The sequence below is a fragment of the Podarcis raffonei genome, chromosome 8 (genome assembly GCF_027172205.1).
Source record: "Podarcis raffonei isolate rPodRaf1 chromosome 8, rPodRaf1.pri, whole genome shotgun sequence".
In the NCBI taxonomy this organism is placed as follows: Eukaryota; Metazoa; Chordata; class Lepidosauria; order Squamata; family Lacertidae; genus Podarcis; species Podarcis raffonei.
The window spans coordinates 28,875,746-28,893,897 of NC_070609.1; the positions used below are offsets into that span (position 1 = coordinate 28,875,746).

General features: G+C 45.2%; 1 protein-coding gene across 1 annotated transcript; it reads left to right on the forward strand.

Moving 5' to 3' along the window:
- The first annotated feature begins 1,590 nt into the window (after positions 1 to 1,590).
- On the forward strand, positions 1,591 to 17,869 carry PPT1 (palmitoyl-protein thioesterase 1). The gene is made up of 9 exons (XM_053398829.1): positions 1,591 to 1,730; positions 6,743 to 6,852; positions 9,190 to 9,317; positions 10,203 to 10,273; positions 11,839 to 11,941; positions 12,051 to 12,141; positions 13,307 to 13,405; positions 13,759 to 13,830; positions 16,923 to 17,869. The coding sequence occupies exons 1-9, from the start codon at positions 1,616 to 1,618 to the stop codon at positions 17,043 to 17,045; spliced, it is 912 nt and encodes a 303-aa protein (XP_053254804.1). The 5' UTR covers positions 1,591 to 1,615; the 3' UTR covers positions 17,046 to 17,869.
- Positions 17,870 to 18,152: the final 283 nt, after the last annotated feature.

The window sequence follows — 18,152 nt, forward strand, 5'->3', positions numbered from 1 at the left end:
ACTATAGTGGCCAGATGTCTCTTAGAAAGCCCACAAGCAAGACCTGATTGCAACCGTGTTCTCCCCACCTGTGCAGGAAGCAAGTGGTATTCAGTGGCACACTGTGTCCAACAGCAAAGACAGAAAATACCCATTGCGGCTACTAACTATTGGTAGCCTTGCACAGCTTGCATGGCAAGTTGCATCTGCTGAAATAATCTCATTTATACAACTATAGGGTGCAGGAGCCCTGCCTTCCTCCTCTGCATTCTGACACCTCCCTCTTATGCCAATAGTGTGGTGTGGTGGTTAGAGCGCTGGATTCGGACCTAGGAAGCCAGGGTTCAAATCCCAACTCAGCCATGAACCTCACTGTGTGACCTTGGGCCAGTCACGACCTCTAGCAGTCTAGCCTACTGTAAAGGGTTGTTGTGGGGATTAAATGGGGGGGACGGACAGTGTACAGCAACTTTGAGGAAAAGGTGCGGTATAAATGCAGTAAGTGTGAAGACTGGCTGAAGCATGAAACTGAATATTTTATGATTAGAAATTAATATCAAAAATATACAATCTGTTGCTAGACTGGGAAATGAAAGATAAAGAGGTTAAATCAGTCATGATTAAATGGGCACAAGATGTGGGACACAATATTCAGATGGAGGAATGGGGAAAACTATGGAAGAGTGGGATTAAATTTACAGCATGTGTGGCGACTGAAGAAAATTAGATACCATTTATAAATCATTTTCATATAACTCCAGTCAAATTAGCAAAAATGTATAAATTAAAGAAAATAAGTGTTGGAAATGTAAAACAACGGAAGGGAGGTTTTTCATATGTGGTGGGAATGTAAAATAGTAAAAAAAAAACGATTGGGAAACAATTTATAATGAAATGATTAAAAAAAAAACCTTTTGTCAAAAAACGAGAAGCATCCCTACTATTACAGGAGTAGATATACCTAGATTACAAAAGAACTTATTTATGTATGTGACTGCAGCCGCACAAGTACTGCTTGCACAACACTGGACAGAAGAAGGTGTCCCAACTAAAGACGATTGGCAAGTTAAATTAATGGAACCTGCTGAAATGGCAAAAATGACAATGAAACTAAGAAAAAGAGATGACAATGAATTTAAGGAAGAATGGAAGGACTTTATTGCATATATACAGAAGCAATGTACACAGGTTAATATATTGGCAGGGTTCTAGCACTACTTGTAATTAGATTATGAATGAACAATAAGTAATTTTAATGGTTTTTATTTTATTTACATTGGACATACGGTATGTTGATAAACACTGGAACCAAGGAAGGGAAATAGGGGGGAAGTCAATTTTTTGTTTGATATTGAATTTGTATTGATGTTTTATTTTTGTTATATTGGGAAATTAATAAAATATTTATTAAATATTTACCAAATTTTTATTAAAAAAACAACCTGAATGAGATTTTCGTTTTGTTATTTAATTGGCTGCCCCTCCAACCCAAGTCCTCCAATCTCCCTTTCCCAGAGCTGCTCCTTTCTGAAGAGGCGAGAAGGCTGGTCCAGGCCCGCCTCCTCTCTGTGCACATGGCATATTTTCCTCGGCTGCGGGGGGGGGGGGAGGATTTGTGTCATATGACAGATCCAAGATGGCGTCGGCCAGGCTGCAGAAAGTTTTGCTGCTCCAGCTGCTGAGCGGATTTTGCTTGCTGAGTCCTGGGAGCTCGGCGGGGCCAGTGCCGCTGGTCATCTGGCATGGCATGGGTGAGTGAGCGGGATCTAGTCAGGGTCTCGGCTGATGCTTTGTCGAGAGAGCGAGAGTGAGAGTGGGTGTTTTAAATGTTCCTCCCGGGTTTTTTTTGCTTTCGCAGCAGTCGAGAGAGTTTTACAAGAGAGCGACCAGGCTAGTTAGCTTTGTGGCTGAATGCAAATTCGAACCCTGGTTCTGGGTAAACGCTTTCCCACGGAGTTCCAGCCTCGTTGTAGTAAAGCACTAGGGACATCTGTATAGCATGTAGTATGAGGTGCTTTAACAAAACGAATTGTAGCACAATCCTAGCCATGTATACTTGGAAGTAAGGCCTATTTAATTCAATGGATCTTACTCGTAGGTAAGTGGGGATCGCAGCCTTACTAACAGCAGTGTGGGCTTGCTCGTAGTTTAGTATCTGTCAACAGGTTGCTAATTGTCAGGAGGCTATTCATTTACCTGTGAATAAGCCCCGTTTAACTTGCAGGGAATTATTTCTGAGAAGATCTGCATAGGATTGCACTGTCAGTTAACTCTTGTCAAGCTAAAAAATGAAGAAAAAAAAAGCCAGGTGCATAGGATGGAGCAAAGCAAGTGTTAATTAGTTGTTAAACTGTTGGACATGGGTTCAAGTTTGGGTTCTGCTACTTCAAAGTGTCACCACTTCAGTTACCTTGCAAGGTTTCTTTTAGGGTGAAACTCTGTGGCTTTCTTGTTTCAGTTTCAGAAGGAAGGTAATGTGGTAACTACCTAATAGTCCTGTAGCTTCAGTTCCTTATCTGGAAAATCATAAGTTTGTAGTGCTTTGAGAACAGAAGCAGCACAGTTACACTATGACTGTGAAACTAAAAAACAAGTCTCCTCCAAGTCACTGTCTCCTGTTTGTCATTAAGCAGCCTAAAGGGTCTGGAGGGACTAGTATCTAAACCAGAGGGTCAGTTTTTCATTGTAACCCATGCTTGCTGACCCCAGTCTTGTACTCCCCAGTAGCCTGGCCAATCACATTTTCCTTACTGTGTGATTTACTAGGTTATCAATTTGCAGGAAACGGATCCAGTATTTCACCAAGCAAGGCTTGTATGCATTTCTCTGTAGTGGTTTTCCTTAAGAGAGGACTTGTCTGTAGTGACAATCTTTCTAGCATTTCTTGGGTGTTCACAGTTTTTTCTCAGTTGCTGTGATTGATGTGTAGACTACATTAGTTGAAAAGTGGATTGATACAGCTTATCCTTCTGCCAATTGCATACCATAAAAAGACACACGTGCGCACAAATGAAGCTTGATTCTGCATGAATAGTGCAAATGGAAGCAGCTTTTATAAATATAGCAGTAATATTTAACAACTACCTCAGTGTAATTATCCTGCCAACAGTGACCTTTTTTATCTGCTGGCTTTAGTCTAAAAGCAATGTTTGATGCATAAACAGACAGGTGGCAAGAAATCTGGTGAAGCTTGTTCAAAGCTGGCCAAGTGCCATCCTTCCCTTTATGATCTTATCACTTAATTGGATTATACAAGGGGATGGTTGAATAATTGGAGTGGCGTGAAAAGAGCTGGGCATTCAAAGCTCATCTCAGTCAAGGAAAATGTATTATAATTTGTTTCAATGCAGAGGTGGGGAACTGAAGGTCCAGGACCAGACCCTCCAGGGCTCTCTGTCTGGCCCTTGGGACTCTCCCCAGCCCATATCCCTCCCTTGCTGGCCCTGGTTTACACCCTTCTTGAGTGTTTTTGCTTGTCTGGAATGTGTCCTTGAACTTTGATAGTGCCTCTTTCTTGCCTGGATGAGGATGGAGTGGGATGTGTGTAGAAACTAGCCTTCTGAACGAAGGTAAACATTAAATTGATTGCTGTGCCCACTTTTGCCTCTTGCCCTGCTTCTCCCCCGGAGGCATGTGGCCCTTGAGATGAAAAGGGCTTCCTGCCTCTGTAACTGGGATCATGGGACACTGTTTCTCAAAGAAATATGCTGACCAACATCATTAAATAACTGAAACTAAACAGAAGAGAAAATGAAACTTTAAAAAACGGAATTTACAAAATTGGAAGAATGCCATACAAAACACAGCATCTAGTTCCAGACAATGACATTGCAAGTGTTATATGCATTTACTGTTGAATAAGACAGTAAGAAAGGGCAGGTAGCATTAATGCTGTTCCTTAAGACCAGTTTGATTCTCTTCCCAAACCCTTGCCCTGCCCTAAAGCAGTTGCTGAGAAATTGCAAATGTAAAGGCATCCTGAAATGGCAAGACGTCTTGGAGTCAGGTTTAGCAACTGGAGGCCCCATGACCAACTCCAACCTTGAAAGAGGACCAGTTGCAAAAGGGGTATTTAGAGGTGATGAGGGGCTACATTAGGAGGATTACTTGTTAGTCCACTTTGGGTGGGGGTAGAGGGTGGCCCTTTTTTGCCCAGCCTCCTTTCAAGGTAGTTGCTGACTCTAGGATAGGGGCGGGGGACCTTGTGCACCTTCTGATATTCGTGGACTTTCATCTTTCTTGACTACCAGCCTTGCTGATGGGAGCTGGTGTCCAGCAGCATCTGGAGGAGCCTCAGTTTTGTCCACCTTACCCTGAGATAATATTTCTTTTCCAGGGGTAAAGAGTTAGAGGACCTGGCTCCAGGCCAGGACCACCCCTCCAGCCACAGTATAAAAGAGAATATTTGTATCTCCTGAAAGGCCACAGGCTCCAGACTTCCTTGACTCTTCACAGTGATTTCAGCTTCAATTAAAGACTGGTTTATAGCATGGCTGCGTTTGTGTGATCATTCAGCTTTATAAAAGTCCAAGGCTCCAGACTTCTTGTCTTAGGGTTCTTACTCACTCCAAATCACCATGTAAGATGTTAAGCACACTCAGTACTGTGAGTGAGGTTTGAAATTTGGATGTGCACTCTCCTGTTGCGCTTTTGATTCTTTTTCGGACTTTTACTCCCAACGGTTTGTAATCTGTTGCTTTTATCCATGGGATGGAGCACAAATGAGGGAAGGACTAATGACTAGGAAACTGATGACAGAGCTGCTTGGGCGATTAATATTTTTTCCTTAGGGGAAGATGATATGTACAGCTTCCCTGCCTAAGATCCTCCTCCAGTTTCCTGCTGATCTTGTCTCTTCCCCTGAGGCTCTTTTGGAGTTCCAGGTTGGTGAGATCAGGCCAGATTTCTTTATGTGGTCTAAGGCTGCACACAGACAATACATTTAAAGCACATGCCCCCCCAAATCCTGGGATTTGTAGTTTAGCCCTCACAGAGTTACAATTTCCAGCACCCTTCAACTACAGTTCCCATGATTCTTTGGAGAAGAAATGTGCTTCAACTGTATGATGTATATGCACTTATAGACCCATTGTGAAATATAACTGGAATAACATGAAATGCTAGATATAGTATGAAATTTTGCATCCGTCCAGACCTCATTCTGATATTATCTGGGCTTTTATCTTGATTACCAAACTTGTTCTTTCTTTCTTTCTTTCTTTCTTTCTTTCTTTCTTTCTTTCTTTCAAGGGGCTACCCTCCTAGTAATAGATTCACCCTCTCCCTTCATATAAAATTCTCACAATACCATTGATCTGCCAATAACGTGTCCTCAGTTCCCTGCCTCCTGTGACGTCTCAGCCCTGTGCTTGGAGAATAAAAAATCCTGATACCCTTTCTCTGCTGAGACTAATATTCAATGGCAAACAATCTAAATTGATGTCATGAGCATACAATTAACGAGGGTACAGGAAACTCTGGGCCGTGTCTAAAGCCACATTCGGCATGCATTTATTTTGAAGTGCAGTATTCCTATGTGTGTCTAAAACCATACTCTTGTCTCTTCTCCCCCACCCCTTTCTTTGGATGGGGCTTTGGGTTACAGCTGTTCAAGTAAGTGCCTGTTGTATATATCTGGATCAAAATGGCTGACGTTTGGTCAGGAAATCAGAAATTGCTATATTTTAGTATTACAGTGGTACCTTGGGTTACAGACGCTTCAGGTTACAGACTCTGCTAACCCAGAAATAGTACCTTGGGTTAAGAACTTTGCTTTGGGATGAGAACAGAAATTGTGCGGCGGCGGCACAGCAGCAGTGGGAGGCCCCATTAGCTAAAGTGGTGTCTCAGGTTAAGAACAGTTTCAGGTTAAGAACAGACCTCCAGAACGAATTAAGTCTTAACCCGAAGTACCACTATATTTATTAGATTTATATGCCACCCCTCATTATAAGATCTTAGGGAGGTTCGCAGAATAAAATACAGGTTACAACAAGTACATGATTAAAACAGCTACACAAAAACCTGCCCACTTCCCACAGACACATTTAAAAGGCTGCAGAATGTTAGTCAGCCAAAGGGGAACATTTTCGCCTGGCACCTAAAATATATATAATGAGGGTGCCAGGCGAATCTCCCTGAGGAGAGCATTCCACAAACGGGAGTATTATAAACATTATATATTCCTTTTGCCTTTGTCTACATGGGAGGTGTCAGTCTCCTGACTCACTGGCAAGAGAAGATGCATGCCGTTTGTATAAATCCACTTTATCAACACTGTTATCTTCCTAGGTGTAGTCCAGGATGACATTCAGCAGCCCTCACACAAGAAACAACATGCCTTGCCCAGGATGGTCAGGAATGATAATTTTGTTGTTTGTGTGGAACCGAGAAACAAATGTGTTTTTGTTTATCTGCTTATTACGTGCCTTGGCCTTCAGTATCTCAAGAAGATATTTATGTGGCAGTTTTTGTAAAATGCAGGATTTTCTTTTAATGTAATCCATTAACTTTTCAGGAAAGATAATTGAGCAACTAAAAATTCTGTCTTAATAGTTGACCACTTGCGTTAAGGTGGGAGCCGACTATGGGGCTTCCCTATAGCTCCCTGGGGGCCCCAGCAACACATGAGCTGGGTCTACGTTTGTTATAATTTGCAAATATATTTTGCTAGACTAAAAAAGAATGCTACTGCAACAGTCCCGTTGCTGAATTTCTGATTCCAAATCTTTCCCCTCATCTGCTTTTTTCCCTTTAATCCCAGGTGACAGCTGCTGCAATCCTGAGAGCATGGGTTACATAAAAAAAATCGTGGAGAAGAAAATCCCAGGGATTTACGTTCTGTCTTTGAAGATTGGCAGCAACTTAATTGAGGTGGTGTCATTTTTATTGAGAATTTTCTCAAGTAGGCATGGTGTTTAAAATGGTGCTCCTCATACTTTGTTAACTTGAGCCCCAGCTATCAGCCTGGAGAGCTCAGGTGGTTAGAGTGTGGTGCTGATAACGCCAAGGTTGTAGGTTCGATCTCCTTAAGAGACAGCTGCATATTCTTGCATTGCAGAGGCTTGGATTAGATCAGGGGTCAGCAACCTTTTTCAGCCATGGGCCGGTCCACCATCCCTCAGACCATGTGGTGGGCTGGACTATATTTTGCAGAAAAAAATGAACGAATTCCTATGCCCCACAAATAACCCAGAGATGCATTTTAAATAAAAGCATATATTCTACTCATGTAAAAACACGCTGATTCCTGGACCATCCGCTGGCTGGATTGAGAAGGCGATTGGGTCGCATCCAGCCCACGGGCCTTAGATTGCCTACTCCTGGATTAGATGACCCTCTGGGTCCCTTCCAACTCTTCAATTCTAAAGGACAGTGTGCAGAACATTGTGGGCAGCGCTGCATGTTTTTGCCATGCCGCTTCCAACAAGGATCTGTGCATTGGGGCAATCAGTCTTGATGCCAAGACTGGCATTAGAAGAGGGACAGGGGCGGGGGAGTGTTTGTAGGGAAATGCCATTAGAACAAAGCAGCATCTCTTCTGCCTGAAAGAGGATGAAATGATGGTATGGTGAAGAGCAGTAATCTCATGAATCCAGTGGGGATAAATGGAGGACGCTTCTGGGGCAGTTGAATTCTTCCCACTCATACCTTTGCTGGTTCATGAGAAAGGCTAGGAGACCTGCCTGTTGATGAGCAGGATTCTCATCCCCCCCCGACCCAATGGACTTGTCAATCACACTGGGTGTGCATGTCTGAGTAGGGGTGGGGAGAACCTAAAGGCATCATCATGGACACCTTTAAAACAGGTGTGAGCAAGTAAGGGAGTAAGAAGGGCAGACTCCCATGAGGTAACCCCGAAGCTGCGGGTTGTAATTGGATTTGGACGCAGATTTGCTTATGAGCTCCTTGAAGCCATGATGGCCTCTGACTTAGGCCTCTTCTAAGCCTTGTCTGTGCCTAAGCTCTGATCTCTAAATGGATTTGGTCCTGATGCTGAGCCGCCCAGCTCTCCCACACGTGCGTGGCTTTGGTTTTGCTATGCAGAGCTTGGATGCTGAATCAAATTCCACCCTGGCGTTACTTTTCCAAGCATTGAGGGTTGCCTTTCCTCAGTGGAGAGCTGTCGGGGGCTGCATCCCAGTAGTGAGTGGGGCCAGACACAATCATACAAGCACTTGGACAAAGCAATTTCCCATGGAAGCAGCTAGGCATATATTCTGGGTGACCTCGGCTAAAGTTCCACCTCCCATTTTTGCCATAGACATAGAACCCTGTAGTCCCCCTAACTCCCTCTCCCTCTCCCTCTTGTATCCTGGTGGAACGGCTGCTGGCTGCTAGGCGCTTGAAGGAGAAGCCTGATGGAGTTGCTGTCCAGCAGAGCCAATGGAGAGACACAGCCGCCTCATCTCTCCCTCTTTACTTCTCCATTATTTCTATCTATCATCTATCTATCTATATTTATCTATATCTATCTATATCTATCATCTATCTATCATCTATCTATCTATCTATCATCTATCTATCTATCTATCTATCTATCTATCTATCTATATCTATCTATCTATCTATCATCTATATCTATCTATCTATCTATCTATCATCTATCTATCTATCTATCATCTATCTATCTATCTATCTATCTATCTATCTATCATCTATCTATCTATCATCTATCTATCTATCTATCTATCTATCTATCATCTACAGTTAATGCAGAACACTGCAACATGTTTGCATATTACATCCTCAGCTCATAGATCTGCATTGATGACTGATTTGTTCCTGGGCCAAATTCAAGGTGGTCCTCAGCCCGGTGAGGCAGGCTGGGCCTGGGAAGGACTAACACCTGGCTCCTTCGAGACCAGGGGATTCAGCTGCAGAGTGACACTTGTTGAAACATTGGACAATTAGTGAGGGAAATCTATATACAAACTTGTCCCACTCTAGTGACTGCTGTATCATTGCATTATTAATATACTATAAGCTTCACAAATACTCCTAAATGAGCAGGCATCTGGAGGGCCACAGGTTCCCTATCCCTGGGTTAGCGACTTCCGTTTTAAACAGAAGGGAGGAGGGCTGATTGTCTGGGGAAGGGAGCTGCAATCTCCCTGTGGGGCCTTGCCTTCCTCCTGCTCAGTGTGTGACACTTCGGCATGTGTAGGTCATTGGCTGTCTCCTGTTCTTCAAGTTCTCCGTTTTCTTCAGGACATGGAGAACAGCTTCTTCATGAACGTGAATGACCAGGTGAAACTCGTGTGTGACGAACTCGCAAAGGACCCGAAGCTTCGAGGCGGCTACAACGCCATGGGCTTCTCACAGGGAGGGCAGTTCCTGTAAGTGTCTCAAGCGTTGCAGAATGAGGGAGGAGTTTTGGGTGAAAGGGGGCGACTTTTGGTAGAATGCAGTGGTAGAGCACGTGTGTTGCATGCAGAAGGCTCTTAGAAATGTTAACTAATCATTCCATTTTTTTGGAATGTTTAAATCATATTAATTTTTTAAAATCACTTTTTAAAATGTTCAATTTTGTAACTTACTTTAATTTTAAATTTAAGTCCCTTATGTGACATGTCATATTAAAGCCCACGAAGTTCTGAAGAGATTGGTGTTTTTAGTTTTGACGTATGTCAGTTCTGGACTGAGCTTTTAAGGTTTTTGTGCAAAGCCAAAATTGTCAATTTTTTGAAATTTCAAACCTTCATAACTTACAAACGGGAAGAGATAAAAAATTGAAATTTTAGATTTAAGCTTAGTTTTGATCATTCAACAAGTGTACAAAATATTAAGAAAATTGGATGAGATGAGGTAAAAAAGTTGAATCACTTGATATGGAATGACCTATCTGTGACATAGGAGGCTGCCTTTTACAGAACCAGGCCCTTGGCCCCTCCAGCTCAGTACTGACTACCTTAAAGATGGGGAACTGCAGGCCTCCAGATGGCATCAAGTGTCCCCTCCCACCACCCCTGGCCATTGGCCATGCTGGCTGGGGATGATGGGAACATCCGACAGGTCACCCTACCTCCCCGACCTGAATTCCAACAAGAAGTATAATAAAATCTAACGTATAAAAATTGAATTACAAAATCAATATTAAATCAAAGTCAATCTAATCCTGCCAGTTCTGCGTTCGGCCCTGGCATATAAGAACTGTCTGGACAACGTGTCTTCTGCCTTGGAGGTTGCTGCTTAATCTGTTTTTGTCGTCCCCCCCTTTCCAGGAGGGCGGTGGTGCAGAGATGTCCCTCTCCCCCAATGTTCAATCTGATTTCTGTAGGAGGTCAGCACCAAGGTAAGCCCATCTGAGTGGTCTTTTGTTTTCTAGACAGGAGAATGCAGATTTAGGCGGGGAAAGTTATGTCATAGCAACAGAGGATGTTATGCCTGGAGGATGCGGACCATATGGATCCCTTCCAGTCGGGATTCAGTCCCCATCATGGGACTGAAACTGCCTTGATTGCGCTGGTCAGTGATCTCCGGCGGGCTAGGGACAGAAGGGAAAGCTGTCCCTGGTTCTGCTGTGAGTGTCTGGAGGCAGCTGGAGGATGGATGGCAGTTAACGGATTGAGGTTGAATCCTGACAAGACGGAATACTGTTTTTTGGGGGATGGGATGGGAGAGTGTGGGGGACTCCTTGGTCCTGAATGGGGTAATTGTGCCCCTGAAGGAACAGCAGCACAGCCTGGGAGCCATTTTAGACTCACAGCTGTCCATGCAGGCACAGGTCAATTCTGTGTCCAGGACAGCTCGATCTGGTACGACGGCTGAGACCCTACCTGCCCGCAGAGTGGTGCATGCTCTAGTTATCTCCCGCTTGGACTACTGCAATGTGCTTCATGTGGGACTACCTTTGAAAGTGATCTGGAAACTACTACTAATCCAGAAAGTGGCAGCTAGACTGGTGACTGGGAGTGGCTGCCGGGACCTTATAACACCAATCCTAAAGGATCTTCACTGGCTCCCAGTACGTTTCCAAGCACAATTCAAACTGTTGGTGCTGACCTTTAAAGCTCTTGGCCCAGTATACCTGAAGCAGCGTCTCCACCCCTATCATTCACTGAGGTCCACCTCCAAGGGTCTTCTGGCATTTCCCTCACTGAGAGAAGTAAAGTTACAGGGAACCAGGCAGAGGGCCCTCCCATCCGATGTCAGGGAGATAAAGAACCACACAACTTTTAGAAGACATCTGAAGGCAGCCCTGTATGGGAAGTTTTAAATGTTTGACATTATGTTTTTGCACGTGCCGGAAGGAAGCTGCCCAGAGTGGCTGGGGAAATGCTGCCAGTGAGTGGGGTAGAAATAATAAAACAATACCAACAACAACAATTATTATTAAAGTAATAAGCATGACTAAGGGCCATCTTAAATGGCTGGTGTCATGTTCAGATCTTGAATGCCTGCTGTAATGGTTCTAGGGGTTGCTCGTGCGTAAATCGACGCCACACCTGGCTGGGTTACCTGGGTGAACCCTTTCTGTCCGGACAGCCACTCACCCGTGGCTGTCTCAATCGCTGGCAGAATCCGTCAGTGGGCGTTTCTTGAACTTCTTCCAGCAAAGAAGCTCTTTGATGCCTAGTCGCCGCCTACTCTCCCTGTGCAGAAGCCTTCTGCGCAGGGAGGGTGTGGGCAGCGGAGGACCCGTGCTCTCCCCGCTGGTCTCCGGCGAGGAGTCATGGAGCCACCTCGCCGATTCCCCCATCTGCCCCCCTTCTCCACTGGTGCTACGCTGAATTCCTTCCCCAGAAGATGGGCTGCTTCTCTCCCTCCCGGGACGTTCTCCGGAACCCCTCTGGAGCCCTCCCTCTCCCTCCGATGGCAGTTCCCTGACACCTGCAAATTGGTATCTTGCTGCCACAGGTGTGTATGGCTTTCCGCGTTGTCCCGGGGAGAGTTCTCACCTCTGTGACTGGATCCGAAGGATGTTAGACCTAGGGGCCTATACTGCAGTGGTCCAGAACCGGTGAGTTCACTTTGGCAGAAGTCGAATGTTATGGGGTGGGGGCATGTGCTTGGGGGTTGGGGCTTGCTCTGGCTTGTGTTTTGAACTCCCAGTTCTCCCTCCACTACAGCCTGGTCCAAGCCCAGTACTGGCACGACCCACTGAATGAAGAGGAATACAGGAAGCACAGTCTTTTCCTGGCGGACATCAATCAAGAGCGAGTAAGTTTGATAGGTTTGGGCCTGGCCAGTCTGGCTGCTCATCCCACCCCTCTAATCAAATCCAAAAACAACCCCTGTAAACTGCAGGAAGTTTATTGTGAAATTGTGAAGGTCTGGAAGGGCTCAAGAAAGAAAAAAAACAAGCTAGAAAAAGTAGAATAAAACATGCAAAAATTAAGCAGATATATGCAGGGCATGGTCCATAGGCACACAATGGAGCAGCCTTGCTGAGTCTCGTAAGATCTGCACCTGGTCAGTGACCAGATAGAAGAATGCCTGTGAGCTACATGCTTATGCTTCCTTAGAGGAAGGGTTGCTGTTGACATTTAACTTGTTTTGTTATGTACTATAAGCCTTCCAGAATACCTGTATTTTCCTACATATCCACCACATATGGTAGAATGTTCCTGATTCACCGCATCTCCAACAATTACTTGACACATTTTTATACATTTTTGAAAGTTTCCATGGTGTTAGATACCATCGATGTTGCATTTTTTGAAAGTTCTCTCTAATTGTGTAACAATTTGTGAATTTCCAATTGATCTTCCATAAATTTTCCCATTGGGCCATGGTTATTGACTGGCCAAAATCCTGGGACCACCTCACCATTGCCACTGTTACCTCCTCCTCCTTGACTGTCCAGTCAAGGAGGAGTCGATAAGTTTTGGAAAGAGTTTTTCTTTTAGAATTTACAAGATCAGATTCGAATCGGGAAATTTCTGTTGAGAACCCCTTTTGTTTGTCAGATTTAAATTTTTCAAATAACTGATGGTATTGGAACCAGTCTGAGATGTGTCCTCTTATTTCCTCAAATTCTTTAATTTTATTTGGTTATCTTCATTTTTTAGAAGTGTTTTATATGTTGGCCAGCTTTCATGAGTATTTTTCCGTTTTACTGCTATGGCTTCTATTGGAGAAGTTTCTAATTGTGCGGTGCAGCGCTCATCTCGCTTTCAGGCCAAGGGAGCGACGTTTGTCCACAGACAGCTTTCCGGGTCATGTGGCCAGCATGACTAAACTGTTGGGGCGCACTTGGGTCAGGATTTGCATGGAATTTTCTGCAGTGTCATCAGCAAAGCAGATTCCGAGGTAGCTTGGGATTCTCTTAAATTTTCTTTTCTCTCTGTCTTTTCCTCCCTCTGTGCCCCCCTCTTCTTTCCAGAGCAACAACAGTACCTATAAGAAAAACCTGATGTCTTTGAAGAAATTTGTGATGGTGAAGTTCCTCAATGATACCATGGTGGACCCTCCTGCATCTGAGGTGGGCAGCTCTGTGTGTGTGTGCACGTATATATGTGTGTGAAAAGCACATGAAGAATCTGATGAAATGGAAGGGGGCTGATTTTGCAAACCCAATATACCATATTTACTTGAGTATAAGCCGACCCGAATATAAGCCGAGGCTCCTAATTTTAGCACAAAAAACTGGGAAAACTTCTTGACTTGAGTAAGTATAAGCCAGTTCACCACACCACAAACCTGGTGGTGGCGGCAGCGGCAGAGGAAGAACAAGCAGCCCGAAAGGGACAGGCCTTTGCTGGCCTGGTGCGTGTAGGTATGAACTGGTGATTGCAACAGCGCATGGCTCATTTTGTTGCTCTCCTCTTTCCCCAGTGGTTTGGTTACTACCGGAGCGGTCAGGCCAAAGAGACCATTCCCTTGCAAGAGACCTCACTGTACACAGAGGTAACTATCCCGAACGTTGCTATTATTCCTATCAAGAATTTGACACCAAACCAGCTGTGTGACATCCCATCAGTTGTTGCAACAAAGAGTTTTGTTTTGTAACCAGATAATAACTTGCAGAAGAGAGATTAATATCTACATATTAGATTGCATGGGGGTTTGTGTTCTGGGGGCCCATAATTGTGTATAAGTGGCGAGCACTCTTATTTAAGTGGGGAGTGCTTGTGGTTCACAAGGAGACCTTCCTCTTTGGGCTATGGGGAACCAAGAGGACGCTCTAGGGCAGGGGTGTCAAACTCAAATTCATCGGGGGCCGCATCAGCAGTTTGGTCACCCTCAAAGGGCCGGTTGTATCTGTAGGACTATGTGTCCACTCTTTATTATCATAAATTATTGTCACTGCATTCAATTATTACTGTTTTTTGTAATAATGTAAGTAATAACTAGCTCTGAAAGCAGAAACATAGTCAGAATAATGGCAAGTAGATATTCAAATGTACACGGCTGGCTATTGCGGATATTGCAGATTCCCACAGGTTCCTCTCCTTCTCCCTGGGAGCAAAACTCCAGAAACAATAAGTGAACTAGGCAAGAATTTGCTTCCTCTTCTTGCCCTCCCCCCACCCCCAAACCAGTCGCCTCAAGATCTCTCCTCCTCACTCTGCCTAACAGTAGGTTCGGCCCCAAACGCATCCTCGCCAGGCCCCTTTTCGCTCTTGTTTTTATTGCCAGGCTTCTGCACCTCGGGGCTTCCGAGGGAAGCAGCAGACACACAGCCTGCCCTTCTCCCTGCCTGCTGCGGAACAGCTCGGCCTCTCGGACCAAAGCAGGAACACAGAAGCCGCCTAAGCCACGAGCAGCATCTGCTGCAACCCCTGGCAGGCGCTCCGAAGCCAATGCGCCGGCTGCTGCTGCTGCCCGCCGTTTTCTTGGAGGGAGATGGAGTGCACGCCCAGCGACCCCTCTCCTCCTCCTCCTCCTTGCCGTCTGCCAGCCCAGGGCTGGGAGGGAGCGGGGGAGGGGCCAGGGCGGGTGTGGGGAGGGGGCAGGGCTGCCTGCTGCAGTCACTCTGCTGCCACATGCCCCAGTCCCGGGAGGGAGAGGGAAAAAGAAGGCACTGCTCCGGCGGAGGGATACAGCGTGCCATATAAAAAGCGCGCCGCGCAGCCTCACACCCACAGCATTTTTGGCGAAGCCTAACCGGAGCCCGGCTTCTTCTCACCCTGCCGCTCCCGTGCATTTGCTAGCTTCAGCGGCTGCGCCGGGGACTCGGTCAGGCCCGCGTCCCGGAGCTCGGCTGGCGAGCTTGTGTGGCTGATCTTCGCGTTGGAGGGGGGCGGGCGGGCGGGCTGTGGCGCAGCTGGATCGCCGACCCTCTTTGGGCACAGCTGGCCCGGATCGGTGGTCTCTCTCGCCTGCCTTCCCCCACCCCATTCACGGCTGCCTGCGCTGCGGGGTCTGCTTGGATGTCCTAAGAGGGGGGTGGGGGGTGGCGAGGGAGCCCTGACTTGCGCTTTCGCTCCCGACCCTTGATCCTTCTTGCCCAACCCAAATCTTCACCCTCCAACTCAGCTACCCACGCGCCCTCTTCCCAGCTCCAGGGTTCTCGCTTCCTCTCCGCAGCAAAAGGAAGGGAGGGGAATAAAAACCCGGGGCTGCGGCCGGTTCCTGTCTTTCAGAGAAGCCGCTTGCCTGGAACTAGAATATAAGTAGATATTCAAATGTACACGGGCCACATGACGAGGTCTGGCGGGCCGGATTCGGCCCTCGGGCCTTGTGTTTGACACCCGTGCTCTAGGGTGCTCCCCTCTTCTAGGTTCCTGTGCTGCAGGTGTGCATAGTTGCATGCAAGTAAATTCCACTCTAAAGCTGTCTGCTTAAAGAGCTGCATAAATACTGTTCTACAAACACTGATTTGCAGAATTTGAAATTGAGACAGTTAACAGGAAAATGATAAATGAGTCTAAGCTGGTGTAACTGAACAGAGATAATCTTCCAAACCTGAAGATATGCTGACCACTGGAAGTACCTTCCTTCCAAGCTTTTACGATAGAGCAGGGTGCATGCTTCTAAAAATAACAGGCAAATGTGTCTTTTTTTTTTTAAGACTTCAATAGCTTTTAGGAATGCATACAGTATTTAAGAACAGTTACTGCCTCCTCTCAGGGGCCAGTTAAAGGAATTTGGTTGGATTAGTACTGCAACCTTTTAAGTGACTGAAAGCCTTTGTGAATTAATTAAAAAGGCAGCCCTGGTTAATGGGACAACACATTGGGTGAGGTCCAACAATGTTGTACTCAGAATAGTAGTCCCATTGAAATCAGTGGATGTAACTTAAGATAGTATAAATTGCAGAAATATTTGAAGAGCATCATCCCTACACTCTTGAATCAGTGCAATTGATACACTGGCTGTGAGCCACAAAACATCTGGCCAAGTGGACAGATACTACCCTGAACGATTTGGAGTTAGAGGATAAAAATTAACAGCCTGGTTCTTTATACCCTTTGTTTGTCACTGCTGCTTGCCTTTACACCCCCTGCTTGATTAAGTTAAATTCACGCCAGTTAACTTGGTGGTATTTCCCTTTAGACTGCAGCTTAGTTCTAATGGTAGGTTTTAGCATTTTTCCAGTAGTTTCCTTGGTGCCCTCAAACTAGATTGGCCCAGGATCTGCTCAGAGGAAGCCTTGATAGTTAAACTGGATGTAAGCCAGTTTAGGATTGTTCTATATATGTAGTTGTGAAAACATTTGCTGCTGTATTTTTTCAGAAGCTCCATTTATAGGGTTTACTCCAGTGTTTATGACTGCAGCTTTAGGATCTTAATATTGATTTATTTTAATAAAATTTATATACCCCTTGATTGTAAGAAAAAAACCTCAAAGTGGGCAGGAGTGGACTTGCTCAGCCTACTTTTTTTACTAGAAGTCTAAGATCTGCTAACAAGTCAAAAGACATATAGTTGGAAGCAAACACTCTTTCAGCCAGCAATCTACCAGTAGATCCCAAACCACCTTCTTTGCATGCCCTTCTGCCTAAGTTTTGCATGGTGATTTCTAGCTGAGGTCCCTTTGTTTGTTACTCTTTCAGGATCGATTGGGTTTGAAGGAAATGGACCAAGCAGGGAAGCTGGTGTTCCTGGGCGCAGAAGGAGATCACCTCCACTTTTCTGAAGAATGGTTCTACAAGAACATCTTGCCATTCTTGCAGTGAAGCTGATGATGACCCACAGGCTGAATCTGCCTTTCTGTGTTGCTGGAGATGAGAGTGTTTGGTGTGTTCCTTTATAGCGCTTGGCTGGAAGGAAGAGACTTCTCACTAATCTGCTAGGTAGGGGCTAGCTTGATAGAAGGATTAACACCAATTAATTGAACTCTCTCAGTAGGTCTTCTGCACCTGTATGAAACACAGCCTGACCTCTATCAGCTTTGCCCTGCAGAGGCACTGAAATATAACAGTCTTTTCAGCTATGTGAAAAGTCATTTGTATTTGTTTTGGGATGCCAAAATTGATGTGGGTTACAATGCTTTATCAGCCTCCTTTTCTGGGATCTGTGCCAACCTTTTCCTGCCCCCCAAATGTTTTGACTACAGCAGGAGGGGAGGATCACTTTGTCTTCTTCCTCCTCTAGTGATTTTATTAGGACAGGCAGCCATCAAAATGAACACATTTGCTTGTGGAGCATGTTGTGCAAGGCTGTGTGAAACTGAGGATGCGATATTGCAGTTAACCTTTTGCAGATCTCAGGGAAGGGATATTTAATACCTCTTGTTAGAACAAGAGATAAAATGGGGGTGGTGTGGGGTGGTGCACTAGCTTACGTTTCTCTCACCAGACTGCAAGTCTGAAAGCAGGCAGTAGGTCTGTGGTACACAAGAGAAACAGGTGACTTATACATGCAACAATACTGTTGGGCAGTGTGAATGGCAGGATGTTAAGAAATGGTGATTCAAGCTCTTTGGCTTTGTATTGTCTTTTAAGCAATAGCACACACAAAAAAATCAACACATTCCAATAAAAAGGTTTAACTAAGATGATTTAGTGAGCAGCAGCACTGCTTTCTTTGTAGAGGAAGATTGCATCCTCACTCCTAGCATGAAGCAACATTCCTCTTGAAGGCAATAGAAGAGGTACTGCTCCCCATGTTGTTGGTTTCAAAACTTCCTTCAACCCCCCCAAACCATTATGACTAATGAGGAATTATGGGAATTGTAATCTAGCAGTAGGTGCAAAACACAAGATCTGCAGTTCAGTAGAGATACTCACTTAGAAGAAGCAGAAGTGTCATTTCCCCCAAACTCCCACCTGGGTTCTAAAGGG

Bases quoted from the DNA above. Each gene is read 5' to 3' on its own strand.
- PPT1 (XM_053398829.1), top strand. From the start codon at position 1,616: ATGGCGTCGGCCAGGCTGCAGAAAGTTTTGCTGCTCCAGCTGCTGAGC. The intron at 10,274-11,838 runs GTAAGCCCATCT...TTGCTGCCACAG, and splicing joins TGTAGGAGGTCAGCACCAAG to GTGTGTATGGCTTTCCGCGT. The intron at 13,831-16,922 runs GTAACTATCCCG...TTACTCTTTCAG, and splicing joins AGACCTCACTGTACACAGAG to GATCGATTGGGTTTGAAGGA.